Genomic DNA, 17,496 nt, shown 5'->3' with positions numbered 1-17,496 from the left:
ATCAGTACTTAGTGCAGTAAGTTTTTTTTTTTTTTAGGGGGTGGTCTAACACCTACTTTAATGCTTCATGTATCCCATATCATAAATTATTCTGCAGCTTTGTAGTTTTCTTCCCTTTTCTCAAACTCCAGAACTCTGACTTTGCTTGTTCATTTGCAGCTTTTCCTGAGTGGGTGGAGCACATCAGCAGCACAGAGAAAGACCTTGGTAGTGATTACACTATGTCCTGCGTAGCCAGTGGCAAACCTAAACCACGCATTCGCTGGCTGAAAAACGGAGAACCGGTAAAATATTAAAACTCAGAAATCTTTATTGTCTTATAACTGAGCAATTTAGCTATTTAGCTGTAACCTACCCAGAATCCCTATGGCAGCTCTGTGAGGTCTCTTAGAAACTGTTAAGTGTGCAGCCTAGGGTTGTTACAGTAGCACAGCAGTGACAGGAAGCTGGCACTGTGGATGCACATTGTGTGAGGAAAAAGTACCTGTTGTTATTGAGTGGGTGCCCGCATAGGTTGTGTAACCCTCCATAGAAACAAATGTCATCAGGCCTGAAAAATACCTGAGAGAGTAGCAGGTAGTGACAGCAGAGGGGGAGGTTGTTTGATGTATGTAGCTGGACACATTATTATGCATTACTGAAATCCTCTCCCAGTCTAAATATCTAATTGTCATCTGTACCTCTCTGTGGATGTCAACAGTCAATAGTCAACAGTTTGATTTTAATCCTTTGCTTAGTGATAGAATTTAAACTGTATGAAAATATCTCCTGTTACTTTCCACAGTTTGACAGGAAAGAGATGCAGTTCAGCAACTTGTCGTTTGACGATTCAGGGATGTACCAGTGCATTGCAGAGAATCATCACGGAGTCATATATGCCAATGCAGAGCTGCGTGTGTTTGGTGAGTCACACTTTGGCTACAGCTGCGACACAAATAGCTGCATCAGAGATTTTAAGGTCACTTTTCAAGCTGACTAATTGGAGCTTATTAGGACATATGGAATGCAATGTCAGATTTTCTTAAGATAAACAACTTTTACACAGCTGAGAAAAACATAAATTGAGAATGTTTCCAGAAAATGTACATTGCTTATACAAAGTAGGGTGCACAGTATCTTAGACCAAGTACACTTGAGTACACACATGTTTTTATGAATGTAGAACGTGTCACAAATGTATGCATACCTGCAATTAATGCATATTCTACTAAGTTTGAGATGAATAATCCATAATGTCCCTTCTCAGCTTGTGCTCCCACGTTTGAACACAACCCAGTGAAGAGAGTCCTGGCAGCTAAAAACGGTCGGGTGGTGATCGAATGTCGTCCCAAAGCAGCTCCAAAGCCTACCTTCTCCTGGAGCAAAGACACAGAGCTGCTTTCCAATTCTACCAGGTGAGCAGTCTCTTAATAAGATGACACACTTCCTTTTAGCCTTTGATCTGTCAACATTGTATGGATATTTACCCATTTAGAAGCTGGTTTATCATGGTTTTTCATTTGTAGTTTTTTATGTGACACATGTGGGTCATGTTAACACAAGGACAAGTATCAGGGAATGTAATGTCTCACCACTCTAAAGGGAAATCTAGTGTTGATCCCCCATACAGCATAGCCATTCTATGGATCTAAACTAACTCTAGAGCTCCTAAATCTACTATATATGCCAGAAAAGTCTTTAGTGTCATTGTTTATCATTGATTGCTGTGCACTGCTTTGCTGTCTGCCAGTGATTGACATTAAGCTCATTCTCAAGCTCGTCAGTATGTGGACAGACTGGATGTGTAAACCCCTGCCTTGTGCTCCACTGACAAAACAAGCCTAATCTGTGAGCTCTAAGACCCCCAACTCTTTCCCCCACCCTACACACCCACTTGCTCCACAGTGGGACTCACATAGAGGAGGAGCAGTGGCCATATTGCTATGCAGCACATGCCTCCTAATACTCTCTATGGTGGCTGTCTGCGTGAGAGAGGGTGTGGAGTAGTGACAGAGCAGCTGGCATGATGCTATTTGTCATGCATGAATATGAAATATGCAAAATGATTCAAACATTGTTGCCTTGCTTTTAGCGTTGTTTAATGTTGTGTCTTGCTGAGTGGTTTTAAGTTCACATACTTTTTATTTCTTGGGAAACCATGTATCCATAAGGGAACTGGCAAACATTCAGAGTACCCTCATCAGTTTTCATCATCCACATGTCCATGGAATAACATACTCTGGACTTTTGACCTTTATATTGTAGTGAATATTTTATATCATATAGCTCTTTCTTGCCAGTGTGTGAAGAATTTATTCTGGTTTCTCCTCAGGATGTTCATCTGGGAGGATGGGAGCTTGGAGATCCTCAACGTGACGCGAGCAGATGAAGGCAGGTACACCTGCTTCACAGTGAATGACCGGGGCAAGGCCAACAGCACGGGCTCTCTGTTGGTTACAGGCAAGTTCCAGCTAATGAACTCAATGAACGTAATTAATAACTCTTTTTATGTTGGGATAGTTGGTGTGGCTTTGACTGATGTCAGCCTTCGCTGGCAATCATTCCTGTCACTCTCAGTCCCACCAAACACTCCCGACCTCCAAATGTCTACTGTTTTTGAATTATGGCCCTCTGAGCAGAGTGACAGTGTACAGGCTACTGGTGGATATTCAGTCATTCCCCAAGGGCAGACGTGAGGGGCGATTGCTTTAGATCAGATGTGATGAGACAAGGGCGTAGTCCTCACACTGTTCAATGAAAAATGAGAAGAGACTTGAGTTATGAACTTGTTGAGATAGTTTGATTGAATAGAAAATAATAATATTGATGATTTCTTTTAGCTTGGCATTTCTATTCTTCAAACATGGAATCTCAGCTGTCAGACATTTTTAGTTTTTTATAGTTGATCTTTTGTGATGCTAGATGTACAGCTCTTTTCTGCCCTCTTCTGGACATTTGTGCATATTTAACAATTATTTTGTATGAACACTATATGTTTTGTTATCCACCTGTCATCATCTGCTTGCAAGACTCCTCTTTCAATTTAAGTCATGCACCTTTAATTTTCTTCTATTAAACAAATGACATTTCAGTGGCTGGACTCTCCTTTTTCTTCTCGTCACTGATCCCCTTATCCTTATGTGTTTTCCCCAGAGTCCACAAAGATCACCTTGGCACCGGCCAATGCTGATGTTAAAGTTGGTGAGAACGCCATGATGCAGTGCGGTGCATCACATGACCCCTCTCTGGACATCACCTTTGTCTGGTCTCTGGATGGCCGGGTCATTGACCTTCACAGGGAGAGTGAACATTATGAACGCTCCTTGGTGAGACATCCTATTGGTTATTTCGTTATTTTAAAGAGAAATTAATGTTAATATTACAAATTATTACAAATTTAAGTTGATAGTTGAGTTCATCCACGTCAAATCATATTTGAGGTCGGGTTGATGTCTATAGTATTTTTATTGGAATATCTGAAACAGAAAAGTACAGCTTGCATTAAATCAGTATTATTCTAAAAGCCGTTTCACATTCCTTTCCTGAGTGGAATAGTGCATTGTAAATAGCAATTTTCATTGACATCCATTATTTTTGACATGACCTACTCTCACTAGTGCAGCTCTAACCAGAGGTTAGTGGCTAGCATTTCTCATTTGTCTCTCTGTCACAACACCATATTATGAATGTGATTGATGATACCCCATTTATGTAGTACAAGCAGGATTTTCCCCTCTTAAAATTCGGGTCCAGTTCCACTTAATACTGTTTGTGAGGTATTAGCAAAGCCAGTTTGACTCTCAAACAGCGAGTTCAATGCAGTCATGTATTTGTAGTAATATTTGTGATGGCTTTACCTTTCTATATTGAGAGAACTGGCTAGAGCAAACACTGTGTGGAGCTTGACATTTTCTTCATAAGAAAAAAGCCCTTAAGCTGAAGCCCATGTCCAGTTCACCTAATTGGATGCTCAGGTTGGATATCTCAGTCCCTGTGGTCTAGCAAGATTACTTTACTAATTGAATTAACATCTCCCTATCTGCTGTGATAATTTTGTTTGACAAGCTCAAGTTTGCCTTGTGACGATGATGTTTTGCTCACTCCTAAATGAACTTACTCGATAACTTAAGCTGTCTGTTATGTTATTTTGTGCAGAATGGAAGCTCAAACGGCGAGCTGCTGATCAAGAACGCCCAGCTAAAGCATGCTGGACGCTACACCTGCACCGCACAGACACCCATTGACAATGTTACTGCTTCTGCCCACCTGGTTGTCAGGGGTGAGTCATGTATTAACATTACACATATGCATACAGTCAAAGGCTCCGAAAACACATTTTCTCTATCAGCTTCTTACTAGGCTCGATTGGATCCTACATGAACACATTGATCTCTGTCAGCGTTCACTCAGTTTTGGTTGTTTTATCATTTATAAGTTTTATGTATTTTGTGTTTGGTTTGAAGTAGATGGGACTTACGATTCAGTAACATTTGCGTGAAAATGTGATCACAGTTGGTGGATTGTTTGGGTACTATCAGTCAGATCTGATCAAACCAGATTTTTAGTGCTAAAGTCTTGTGTGTTTTTTTAAAACTTTGATGGCTGCTTATTTATGAAAATCTAATGTAGTAGAGGAATACTTAAGAACTGAAGCCAAGTTATCGGGGGTTTAATTCTTTAGAGCTTATTAAACTCAACACAAGATTTTTAAATAATTACACAGTTCATTGGGCGCATATTCCTAAATTACTCATTAAAATCTTCCCCAGCTCTCGTTGTCAGACCATTAATATACAGCTAGAAAGTGCATGTGTGTGAAAAAAGAGAGAAGAGACACAGGGAGAGATAACATAAGAAGAAAATCTTTCCAGGGTAACCAGACCGTAGCCTTTTTGCCAGATAATCTGTCAACCCCAAGACTCCACGTGGAATGTGAGAAAGAAAGTGCTGGAAAAAGCTATGGGAGGAAATGCCTTGTATCCTCATACAGGAGGCAAAGACACACACAAGGAGCACTAACTATCTTCCCTGACCATCCAGAAAAGGTCAACGTAACTTCTCAGGCTGTCTGCTCAAAGATGATGGAGTTAGATACTAACAACTGCCTACAGCCTTTCTGTAAGTGCGGAAAATAGTGCAGAAGTCAAACATATCTGCCTGTGCTAGCCTCTAGATTACATTATTTGGCTGTACTGTATTTTGGAACATTGAAAACTAGGTCATATTTGTACAAAAGGCAATGTCCAGTCAGGCAAAGTACAACAGTAGTAGATTTAATTAAACTGCATGGAACAAGCAATGCTTCTATGTCTTTAAGAAGTGTAGTGAATGGAGTGTCAGCTCCCACTTGTCTTCATTATAACTGAATAAAGTAATACTTTGTATAGTGATAGAGCTGTTGGCATGACACCAACTAGTGTGTTTATGTTAATAGTTGTGTAAGGCCATCCGATGAAAATCTGATGACTGTAGAAGATAGATTTCTATCTTTCACCACAATATTTTGATACGGAGTGCTGCTGATTTCACGACTTGTTCTTCGTGCCACATACAGATATCAACATGCACAAAATAAACTCTGCCAAACTTCTGCAGTGCTCTCTCTGTCATTTACTGTATTTCACCTCCTGGATGATTCATCAGGCTTTGTTTTTACCCTCCCCTTCCTGATGAGTGAGAGCTTGCCTTACAGCCCTCCCCTTGGGTTTTGAAACAGGCCCAGTGTTGGTGGACAAAGGGTCTCTTCAGATAGGAACCCAAGAACTGTAGCAGTAATCTGGTTGCCAGTGATCCCTGTTGTGCCCTGGGTGTGCTGCCACCGCTGCTGCTTTCTGAGCAGGTGTTGACAGACGGCCAGGTGAACGCACAGCGGATGACTGTGACGTTTCCCAAAGTGGAACAAAAACACAGTCCCTGGGCAGCTCCTAATGGAGTGCCAGATGCTAGCAGTCCTGGGCGCAACGAGGGAGAGATGAAAGACAGCCATTTATCACAGCAGATGAGGAAGCAGATCTGCTTCAAGAGACTGTCCAAGCTAAAAACACAGCTCTGCACCTGTAGTTTGTTATTAGTAGGGATTTGAGATAGGGAGAAGAGCTGTTTTCGTATGAGAGGGGTGTGTGTGTTATTGTAGTGTAATGTTACAGTCTTGCCTGGAACAGTGTTGAAATGTGGCTGTGTTAATGTAAGTGTCTGTGAAGTAGGAAAACTATTCACAATCTTTTTAAAATGTGGTTCTTGGGATACAGTAAAGCATTTAGTAAAAAGCACTGAAGCTTATCAGTTCTAACACATTGTGCTAAGCATCCATATGACACAATATTGTACAGGCATGTAAAATATGCACGATATTTCATCCCTTACATTGAATAGTAAAAAAAAAAATTTGCTTTCCCTGCTGACTCATAGAGGAGAAGGGAAGCTTAAGGGCTGTCCGGCTTTGGCTGTCTAATCTCCTTACTTGTCTCGGCTCATATTCATGACTTGGAAAAAGTAAATCCTGTCTGATTTCTGTGGCTGTGGGTTGGGAGGCTAACCCTGACACAGTCTGGGTTTTCTATTAGGCCATTTTTATGTTCCAGAAGAAGAATCAAGAGGAGCAGGAGGACCAAGAGAAACATTGGATTCAAAAGCTTTTGCTTAAGCTTTAGTTCATATATGTCAGTGGGCTCCAAGCTGTAATGCGTTAATCCATCAGTCTTTGCTGATGTCTTTGAATGAAAAGACTAAAAAGAGGAAATGCAAGAGCTTTGATGTGCTGTGTTTCATATTCATGAAACAGTTGACGAAATATAAAGTTGTTTAAGGACTCGGGACTTTGCCAAGAATTTCCCTATGCGATTGCATAAAGATAAGGCTCTTTCAATAACACAATACCCTCCCTCTGTCAATTTGTGAGCACTAGAATGTTCACTACAAGTCAAAGTGGGCACTTGTGTGGGAATTTAAACTTATGAACTTAAAGCTAAGGGACAGTGTCACTAATCTTAACACAACTGTGCAGCCACATTTGTATTCATCACCCATCGAACAACACTTATTCGCATTCTTTTCTTTACCCCAGGTCCCCCCGGTGCCCCAGGTGGGGTACGAGTGATGAACAAAACTGACAAGAGTGTGACACTGCAGTGGAGCCGTGGCGCAGACAACCACAGCCCCATTTCCAAATATACCATTCAGTACATGGACCCCTTCTCGAAGGATGTCTGGAAGAATGCCACTACATGTGAGAACACCAGCACACTAGTTGGTCAAATAAACACTGCTACCTTAATGCTGACCTTGCTCTGGTGTTATAATAATTTGGGTCATGGCACATAGTGATACTGTAAGCCTACATGGTGGTGATGGCTACAATATAATTAAGTCATGGCTCAAGAACTTAAAATGTAGGAATCGAATCCAAAAATGGAGCGTCATTGTTGTTTTAATGATATTTTTGGTAAACGGTGGGAGAGCACAACCTGTGCTGTATAATGTTTTAACATACCATGCTTTAGCCCTCACATTTTGGCATTGTAAAATGAAATTTGTGGATTTCTCTCTAGCTCCTGCAGACGTAGAGGGGAATTCAGAGAAGGCCACAGTGGTGGATTTGTTCCCCTGGACAGAATATGAGTTCAGGGTTATTGCCACCAGCACTCTGGGGACAGGAGAGCCAAGCAGTCCGTCACCTAAAGAGAAAACCCTGGAATCAAGTAAGACCATTTCCTGACTTTGGGTTAACATTTGGTACATAAGATTTATGGTATGAAGACTTGAAAGGTCATGGAAATGTGGACCTACAGTCCAGCTTTCCATTCTCATATTTATTCTTCATCATTCTATTATAGCACTGTTTACTTACGTTAAGTATCGCTGTAAAAAGGAGTCAGCAGAAATCCCATCATTCTGTGCTTCCTACAACAGAAGCATGCTGCCAAACTCACCACACAAACCTCTACAAATGAGCACTTTGCTGAAACTGTATACTGAAATTCAATTATAAAATGGAAATCACAGACCTACAGCAACCTCTCTTAAAAAAATAAGCATCATTTGAGAATGAGCTACTAGACTCAAGGCAAAACAAGAGAACTTTTGCCTCTCTGTCTCCTTCAGTGGCAAGGTTCCCACATTGACATTAAGGTGTTGCATTTGGCACAGCAGAAGACATTGATATTGTATTTGCAGAGGACGGATGTTTCAGTACTGCTGCCAGGGATAGGTTATACAGCCTGTGTGGGTTGGCGTTGTTTGTGTGGATTCTTAGCATGTGGGCTCAGACTTTTGCTGTTGCTGTCTCATTGTAGTTCCTGTGGTGGCGCCCTCGGACGTCAGTGGGGGTGGAGGGACTAGCAAAGAACTGACCATCACGTGGACGGTAGGTCTGGAATTTCGACTGGGCACAAGGGGGGAAAAAGGTCATGTAAAAGCTCACGGGAAGGAAGCAAATTTTAAGTGAGGGAGAATCTTTTTAATCTGAAATATTGATAATAACCTTTATTTTTAGAGCACCGTTCAAAACAGAAGAAAAAACAACATGCCAGAACAATATAATAGAAACAGAAATCATTGACATTAAAAAAACTGAAGGAAAACGCATATCTATTTGAGTGGGGTGCTTGCTCACAGGCAGACATAAAAAAAAGAGAATGGATAGCTCCATGTTCATTACTCCGATGCATTTATTTCAGCTGATAAAGATGACATTTCATTAAAAAAGGCCTTTCAGGACCATCATTGTAACAATATAAAAAAAAAGTGGTCAACGAAAAAGTCAAAGAAAATTAAAAATAGTGCACAGAAACACCACTTAATGCAAAATGCAAGTTTATAAAAATTAAGTTTTTATAGACATTTAAAGGAAGGCACTGATCTAATCGCTTTGGAAGATAACAGTGCAGTACATCAACAGATAAAATGTGTGGCAGAGAACTGTCTAGAACTTGAGGACAGCATACCACACATACATTTAGCAAAACTGAAACATTAGATGTCATACTTAACATCAAACAAAACAATCTATATCAACAAAAATCAATGACTGAATTGAATCATTATCCTCCGTTTCCCTGCTGCTGCCGTTGATAAATTAGCTCTCATGGGTAAATTACCTTTTGCTTGGCTGAGGCACGGTCATTCAATTCCTGAGCAGCTGGAGGACGAGACAGTGTTTAATGTTTAATGAGGTTAGTGGTACTTAATGCAGGCATGTCTTACTGGACACATGGTGTGACAATAAAATCAGAGTGCCAACAGAGGAAATGAGGCGTTTGGACAGATCGAGAGGGATGAGCCAGCAAAGTGTCACGGCTCTTGGTATATCACACACAGAATGCAGTCATGTTACTGAACAGTACGTAAACACCGTCTGATAAGTGGAATTGGCCCTTTTTGAGCTTTGCTGTTAATCTTAGTATGTAGTGCAAACATAAGTGGATGATGCATGATATGCATAGTGCAAACTCTGACAGGATTAAGAGTTTAATTCACACTAGGGACAAACAGGCAGACGTTTGTTGTATAAAACATTTGCCGCATGAATGTAATTGTTTGATGTTTTTTTGTTATCAGCCTGTACAGCCACAGTACTACTATGGACCTAATTTTGGCTACATTGTGGCCTTTAAACCATATGACAGCTACGAGTGGAGTATAGTGACAGTCGCTGACCCTCAGGCCAAGCGCTATGTCCACAAAGATTCCTCCATCCCTCCATCGACAGAATTTCAAGTCAAAGTCAAAGCATTCAACAGCAAAGGAGAGGGACCCTTCAGCCGAACAGCCGTCATTTATTCTGCACAGGATGGTAAGCACCGAAGAGATTCACAGCTCTCTACACTGAAGCGCTAAAGGGAAACTGTGTCAGAGTGATCTCATAGTGAGGTCACAGATCAACCTGGTCCTTTTTTTCTCAGTGTCACACAGAATGAGGAATTCTTCTATATGCCAAAACTGCTGTTTCAATCTGTCAGTGTCAGCTACTTATCACTGCCAGGGTTTTCAATGGAGTAGGTCCCATTTAATAGGAGTTCTCATTTATAGTTGTATAGTGAGGAATTTTAATACCCCTTGAAAGTGAACCCATCTTCCCCTCTCGCTCACTCTTTCCTTGCGGAGGGATTATCATGATCTGTGTAGCATGAACCAGAAAGCTGATAATTCGCCCAAGGATGCAAAGCATTTAGCTTAGTTATTAACTTCCACTGACAGACAGTTGAGATAACCACTGGCAACCCAGACATGATGGGCTACAGAGATGCCCCATTGCCACGGTAACCCACTTTGGAAACGCCTGCCGTTTGAGTGTCTATGATCTTATAGCTAAGTCTGCATAGCGCTCTGCTTCCAGGCATGTGACCATTTGTATTTGTGTGCATGCTGGCTGTGAAGTATTGTTTTTCTGTGTGTTCGACACAATGACAGTATGTGATGGGTTGTTGGTTCAAGGCCCAGCGTGACAATTTACCATTCGGGGACATTTTCCTGGCAGGGACAGGCTACACACAGTCTATAACTGTCCCATAAGTCATGGAAAAGTGTCTGATGGCCCACTGAAGGAATGTGTGCCAAGAGAGATTACTGTCACTTCACTTGTTTCTTACATTGATTAAATCACATTACTGTGAGAAAATGGCATTAGTAAGGCCAATAGACACAGGCAAGGAAATGCTAGGTAGTTTATGGTCAGGGTAATGGATCCAGTATGGTGCACGCTAAACTAAATATATTCATACTTATATAAAATATGCTACATTGGAGTTTTGAGTTTGCAGTTAAAAAAATTACTTGAGAAGGACATCTTGAAAATGTTTCTCTTACTGTAGTTTTACCAAACTGTGCTCTGTGTCTGTCCTCAGCTCCATCTAAAGCTCCTGAAAGTGTTGATGGCAGAGCTCTCTCTGCCACAGAGGCCATCGTGTGGTGGCTGCCACTCTCACAGAGCAATATAGATGGATATCAGGTCAGTAGAAAGTTTTATTAAGGTATGCTTTAAAAAAGAAAACTTACCTATGCACAAAGTCTAGGGACATGTAGCAGCCAAATTTGGTTTAAACTACGGTATTTTGACACCACATGGCTGTAAACAATAATAAAAATACTATAAGTCAAAAATTCTAAATATTTGTCTTTTAAATGTCATCTTTGAAAGCATTACTACACATGAAATATAGTATAACCAATTGTTCTGGTTAACAACCATTAGTGGAACTTTTACACCTGCTAGTTTCTATAAATTAGCTTTCTATCTGTTTTAATTTTACTTATTTACTTAGCTTCTTGTTCTTGTCTTTGCTATGAAAACAAGGTTTGTACACCAAGCAGTTTTGTGTCCTGTCCTGTCCCTGTGTGTCCCAGGTAAAGTACTGGAGAAATCATAAAGACAGTGAGGGAGGGGCCCAGAGGGTGGTGGTATCGAGCAGGGAGAACCACACCAGGCTGGAGGGTATGAAGCCTAACTCTCACTACCTTGTTGAAGTTCGGGGCTACAACTCTGCAGGATATGGGCCGCCCAGCGAGCACCTCCAGATCCTCACCAAGAAAGCCCGTATGTTGTGCTCTAAAGCAGTTTATTATTGACCAGTATGGATCTGTATGGAAGACAACATGGATATCCAAGCAATGTATAGTCCTTATGCACAACATACAGTATGTGTCATTTTAAAATAATTGTTGTTCATTACCGTTTTTGTGTCCTTTACCAGCTCCAAGTCGCCACCCCAAAATAATTAATAAAAAGTTAAAAGGACAGACGATACATATTGCCTGGGAAAATGTGGAACCACTGGCTAACGAGTCATCGATAGATGGTTACAAAGTGAGCACAGTTCTACATTTACTTTTATATAGATCTTTCTGTATTGAAGCAGTAGCTGCTGGTAACCTTACATTTCTTATACCTTATACTGTATGTGTGTATATGTAGGTGCTGTACAGGCAGCAGGGCCACTCCACAGGCACTCTGTACACAACCAGTAGGCAGTACATAGACCTTCCCCTGCACGCAGATGGGAACTATGTGGTGGAGGTCCGGGCGCACACAGAGGGGGGAGACGGAGCTGTGGCAAAAATCGACATCACAGGTAACAGACACCACCATTTACCATTACTTGTCCCCTCCATTCACAATGTTACAAATTTATAGATAATATACATAAAAATGTTAAGTTTGATAAATAAATGTGTTAGTTTAGTTATGACTAAATGGAAGCTTTTAAAGCGAGGAGCTAAAAGGAAATGTCAAAGCAAGAAGCAATTCTTTGTGATAGACAGGTAGTACTGGCAATAATAATAATAATTTGTTGGGTCACCAACTGTGCACTGAGCTTAGGTTTAAGTTAATTTAGATTAACAAATAGATGCAATCGGAAACTAAACCAAAATACTTAAAGGTTCAGTGTGTAGGTTTTAGTGGCATCTAATGGTAAAGGTTGTGAATTGCAACTTGATTGCAACAAACTGCTCACCCCTTCCATTGCAAGCTCGTAGGAGAAGCTACGGTGGTCAACATGCTCTGTCGGCTCATCCCTCCATTTGTCCAAATGTCACTTCTCTTCTTACTTCTAACAGACAAGGGGTCTCATTTATAAACGGTGCATACGTACAAAACAGGGCTGGAAACGTGCGTACGCCACTTCCCAAGCAAAGGTTGTGATCTATAAAAAACAAACTTGAGGGGAAAATGTGCGGTCCTGTAAGTAAACTCTGAACCATGTGTATGCACATAAAAAGGAGAAATGAGAAACGGCGACTCACATGGCAGAAGGATGAAACGGTTTGAAATGAAGGCGTACTATTGTGTAAAATAAATTGAAATATTACCTCTGAGTATTATAGGCTTAAAGCCTTTCTGAATAAACAAACACCTGTTTGATTGACTTTCCCTGAAGTGCGCAAAAAACACACACAATTTAAGATCATTTACAGTGCACAAAAAGATCCAGATTTAGGATAATAGACACAAACGGAGATATCTGTTTCTGCAAAAGAACACCTCAAATATGTTGTACAGTTTAATCGGGAATCATATTAATCAATACTTGCATGCAGTGCAATTTATTCTCATAAATAAGGTGAACAGGAGGACAAATTACATTTAAATTGATGCCGTTTTCAATGCGTCAGTCGAGATAATAGGAGAGCACAGTTTCATATTGCCTATTCGAGCCAAACGCTGTGCGCCAGCATGGATGTTATGCGCTGCTTGTAAAAACACATTATGGAAATATAACACTATTTTATGTAATTTACAACAAGTCATATTTATTTTGTGTGTGTCCCCCTCCAGCCAGTGACGTCACTACTCAGGAGGGATGCCTACTCCTGCAGATCGGTTATAAACGGGTGGAGCTCCAGTGCCCCCTTTCCTCCGGTGCACAAGCGTTGCGTGAAAGTGCGTTTTTTTTACCCACCAAACAACATGCTTCAGCTTCACCAAAAAGAACGTCAGTGTCACACTGAGTTAAATTTCATTTTATAGCCTTTCTGTCAGATTTTGCCTCCTTTTCTTCATGCAGTCAGTACGTATTAATATTAACGAGGGGCGTTTCACTGACCATTTTTAGGCAACAGTGGCCGTTTGAACACAGTTGCCATGAGTACAGTGAGCTCACTCACATGTGCCACATTTCAAATTGATTGTGATTTATAAAGGGAACTTGCTTACAAGTGTGCGTACGCATGGTATTATAAGTCTGATTATTTTTTGGCTTACACCATTTTTGGCTTTTGGGCGCACGTACAATTTTAGTGAGGTTTCTATGCACAGTTTAATAAATGAGACCCCAGATGACTACTACTACTACCATTTCTTCTTCTTCTGCCTTCTTATTTGTACGTATTCAACTTAGTGACGAAGCACACTCTGTAAAGCAGTTTGTCCATTTGGGCCACTGTAGAAACATGGCAGTGCAACATGGTGACTTCCATGTATGTATCATTAATTGTTCCAACACAGTCTCAAAAAAAGCTCTCCGCAGCACGCCACTCTCATTCGTTCCTGTCTCAACTCTATGCCTTTTGACAACGGCTCTCTGATAGGCTCATTTAGACAAGACCTACTACTACTTTCTTGAAGCTTGGCAATCAATCATAGATGACAAATGACAACCTGTGACCATGACAGAATATAATAAGTATTCCATAAAAAATGGAATGGAATTTAAAAGCCTTTTTTTAATTTAAGAAAATAGAATTACTAATTGTCAAATTTAATGATCTGTTAAAATGCATGCAGTTGATTAAGGTGATATTTTAGTGCCTTAAATATTTGGTGTTGAAGTTCTTTTCTTTTCAGTAAATATGTATCCTTGTTCTAATAGAATCTTTAAAACTGTAATGAGTAGAAGAAAAGCTGCTGAAACTTTATGACAAAGGTACTTATTTAGAAGAGTGAGTCTTCTTTCCCTGCCAGTGGTATTTTCTGTTAGATGAACAAACACTGAATTTAAATCTAATGACAGACAGTAATCTTTTGTGAAAAACACTATTATACCATAACTGTATTCTGTCTTCACCCAGGTTTAGTTTCACATCAGTGGAACAGAAATAAAGAAAGCCTTCCGTTATCTAGTCACATTTTAAATCCATAGTGCTACGGTGACACACTGCGGCTGTTCATTCCTGGCCTGCCATTTGCTAGTGAGATTATACCAGGTTCAAAGTTGGCGGTGGGTTATCATTTGTCACAGCTTGAGGGTTCTCATGGGCCAGAGCAGAGCTGTCACTTCAGGTTTCATACCTTAGATTGGAGGGCTAAGATGGGAAACTTTACAGTCCATGACTAAAGCCTTGATAGCCCACTGACGCGATCCCCTCGCAAGCTGATGGACTGACAGGTTTGCTGACTGGATAGAGGGGGCCTTAAGCCTCTGTAATTGATCTTGATGAGTAGAGGAAACCCCTCCTGTGGTTTTCCTTATCCCTTATCGTTCAGTTCAGGCCCACCTGACAGCTTGATTTCACAGACTCTGGAATTTAAGCCGTGGGGGATTTCAAATGCAGGGCATTGACAAATGGAGGGGCATTTTAGGTGATCTCACAGATGGGGTATATTATCACACTTCACATAAATACGTTCTTTAGTTTGACGGATGGGAGCAGCAGTGCAGTTATTTTTTAAGCAAAAACTGACATACCTTTATCTCTGTGTGTCTCTAAGGTGGAGGTGTCATGGCTGCCCAGACTCTCAGCGGACTCTCCCTGTTCCTGGTGGCTCTCCTCTGCCTGAATCTCTGAATGTAGCGCCATCTTTCTCTTCACTTCCCGTGAAGGAGACTCCTGTAAGGACTTTGTTGACGCCCATAAGGACTTTGGGACTCTTTCCACAAACCGTTGGTTCCACCCTATAACCCGGGACGCCATATTCCAACTCTTCCCCCTCTGGAATATGTTTGTGGAAATAGACACAGAAATGGAAAAATTGGAAATGGACAAAGACATCCCTTATTTATCCACAAAAAGCCTCTTTGGAGGGGTGTCAAAGGAGTTCTGTCAACTTTTTAAATATGCCTTATATAAATGACTGCACTTATCTTTCACAATAACTTGTTTTAAAAATGGATCATGACTGAAAGGATGAACATTACACTATCATAGGTTGGCTGTTAAGTGTTTTTACATCATGAATCCGACCTTTCTCATATAAATAATGAACATGTTTGTTTAGAAATGTAGGCTTCAGTTGATATGTGATAATTTGGAAAACCTATCCTTCAGTGCAATCTATATTATAAGGTAATCAAGTAGCTGTGAAGGATAAGTGTATGAGTTTATAAAAATGTCTTTATGTCTGTCTTTCTTTATTTGCAGTTCAGTGGCATTTTCTTCTACTTTCTTTTTTAAAATGAAGCACACACTTTGTTACAGAGATACAGTCAAAGCAAATCTCATCCTCTCATACGTTTACATTTTATTAACAAACATCATAGAGGAAAGAACAATTTATGTCATGCTAAAATAATATATCCAATAATTGATATTGTTTCTAATATACTATGGATGTTATTTGAAGAAATCAATATGTTTGACCTGCAATCAATGCTTATTTCCAAATCATAACATGAGCTTTATTAATAGAATACCACTTTCGCATTGTGTGCATGTTGACATTGTTACATGGGAAGAAAAGTTTAAAATGGCTCACAAGTGTCTGGGCATATGGATCCATATTTGCAAAGCTGAATGTAAAGAAAACTATAGGAACAGGAAGTACACTGAACAACATATCAGACATTTCAAATGTAAAACTGCAGCAAACAATGTGTGACAGTGGTTATTTTAATCGCTTGCCATCTCTGGTCATACTTGTACAACTGTGCAGTCAGTGATCAAGGCTTTGCCACACCATCTGGATCGATGTTTTTTAACCAAACTTTAAAAAAACCCTTTTGTTTTGACTGTATCATTAGGACCTCTGTGGTACCCGCTGGTGCTTTGTAAAGAATGTTGGCATTTTATTTAGTGTAAACATTTTAATTTCACCTCTCTCATTTAATGGCTTTGTGTGAGAGTCACTATTAACAGTTACAGTGAACGGTAGCGACGCTCATGTCCTCCAATAATTGTGCAATGTCTGATTCTCCTGTGGCTACTTTATATTTTCTAATAAGACAACTTGCCTAGCTCCTATAACAACAATAACAACCTATAATTATTATATTTAATTTGTCATTATTTGGCATAAACAGATGATAAGCAAAGCCATCCATGTCAGCAGTAAGATCTTTTTTTCCGCTGCATTCTGCAGACTTTTTATTAACATGTGATGAGAGATATATAAACATTATCAACTGTTGTCTTTTTGTTTGTCATGATTATTATATTTGTATGTCATGACCCACCTCTAGCTGGACAGTTTAAAAGTTTATTTCCCTCAAGTTTAGAAGCAAACGTTGTGTTTTGATGTCCTCCGATTCCTTTATTGTGTGACTGTTGCTCGCCATGCTTCTACATTGTGACTATATCAACATCCACCACAAAGTGCTTTTCCCAGTTTTCCTTCATGCGACAAATCATAAAAAGAGTTGCCAAATGCATGAATGCCTTGAACTCTGACATTTTGGAAGAAGCAGTGACTCTACATTCTAACATGCATGACATTGGAGACCAAGTGGTACATTACTTTGCAACAAATCGACATCATAGCAACTTCTCAACCTCTCAGCTTCATGTGAAATACATTCCATTCCTGAGTGACATCCCTTTATGTCACAGACAGTGTAGATGTAAGCTTAATATGTGCGTTAGCTGCTTCATTTAGCCAGACATCTCATGTGAAGTCTCGGGAGAGGATTTTTAGACAGAAAATCTAAAACTGACTAAAGGAATCTCACTCATTGAAGTTCAGAAGTGGTCCTGCAGTCAGTCTTACGCACACGATGGTTGGGATTTGATAGCATCACTGGTGGCAGTGGTAGCATGTTTGGCTGTTTGCTGAAGTTCAGTGCTTCGCTGGACTTGAACGGCACTTGTGAGGGATGAAACTAGAACCTCTCATTGGCTGGAGAAGAAACAATAAAAGTGTAGTTAACTATT

At 40.2% G+C, this 17,496-nt stretch overlaps 1 protein-coding gene across 6 annotated transcripts in view; it reads left to right on the top strand.

The window, feature by feature from the left end:
* LOC123962035 (contactin-1a-like) overlaps positions 1–17,496 on the top strand; it is a 69,970-nt gene extending 52,474 nt beyond the window's left edge. For 5 of the 6 annotated variants that reach the window (XM_046037914.1, XM_046037912.1, XM_046037913.1 and 2 more), the window contains 15 exons: positions 160–284; positions 785–902; positions 1,247–1,394; positions 2,312–2,439; positions 3,133–3,305; positions 4,135–4,258; positions 7,043–7,204; positions 7,527–7,676; positions 8,271–8,341; positions 9,535–9,769; positions 10,821–10,924; positions 11,320–11,509; positions 11,667–11,779; positions 11,888–12,044; positions 15,122–17,496. In XM_046037914.1, the coding sequence (XP_045893870.1) occupies positions 160–284; positions 785–902; positions 1,247–1,394; positions 2,312–2,439; positions 3,133–3,305; positions 4,135–4,258; positions 7,043–7,204; positions 7,527–7,676; positions 8,271–8,341; positions 9,535–9,769; positions 10,821–10,924; positions 11,320–11,509; positions 11,667–11,779; positions 11,888–12,044; positions 15,122–15,198 (2,075 nt within the window). In that variant the 3' untranslated portion in view covers positions 15,199–17,496. Of the gene's footprint in view, positions 1–159; positions 285–784; positions 903–1,246; positions 1,395–2,311; positions 2,440–3,132; positions 3,306–4,134; positions 4,259–7,042; positions 7,205–7,526; positions 7,677–8,270; positions 8,342–9,534; positions 9,770–10,820; positions 10,925–11,319; positions 11,510–11,666; positions 11,780–11,887; positions 12,045–15,121 lie in introns of those variants that run through there. The other variant, XM_046037915.1, reaches the window with a different exon arrangement.

This window comes from Micropterus dolomieu, linkage group LG22 (assembly GCF_021292245.1).
Source record: "Micropterus dolomieu isolate WLL.071019.BEF.003 ecotype Adirondacks linkage group LG22, ASM2129224v1, whole genome shotgun sequence".
In the NCBI taxonomy this organism is placed as follows: domain Eukaryota; kingdom Metazoa; phylum Chordata; class Actinopteri; order Centrarchiformes; family Centrarchidae; genus Micropterus; species Micropterus dolomieu.
The sequence above is the reverse complement of the archived record's forward strand: the minus strand, read 5'-3'. Positions and strand labels throughout refer to the sequence as shown.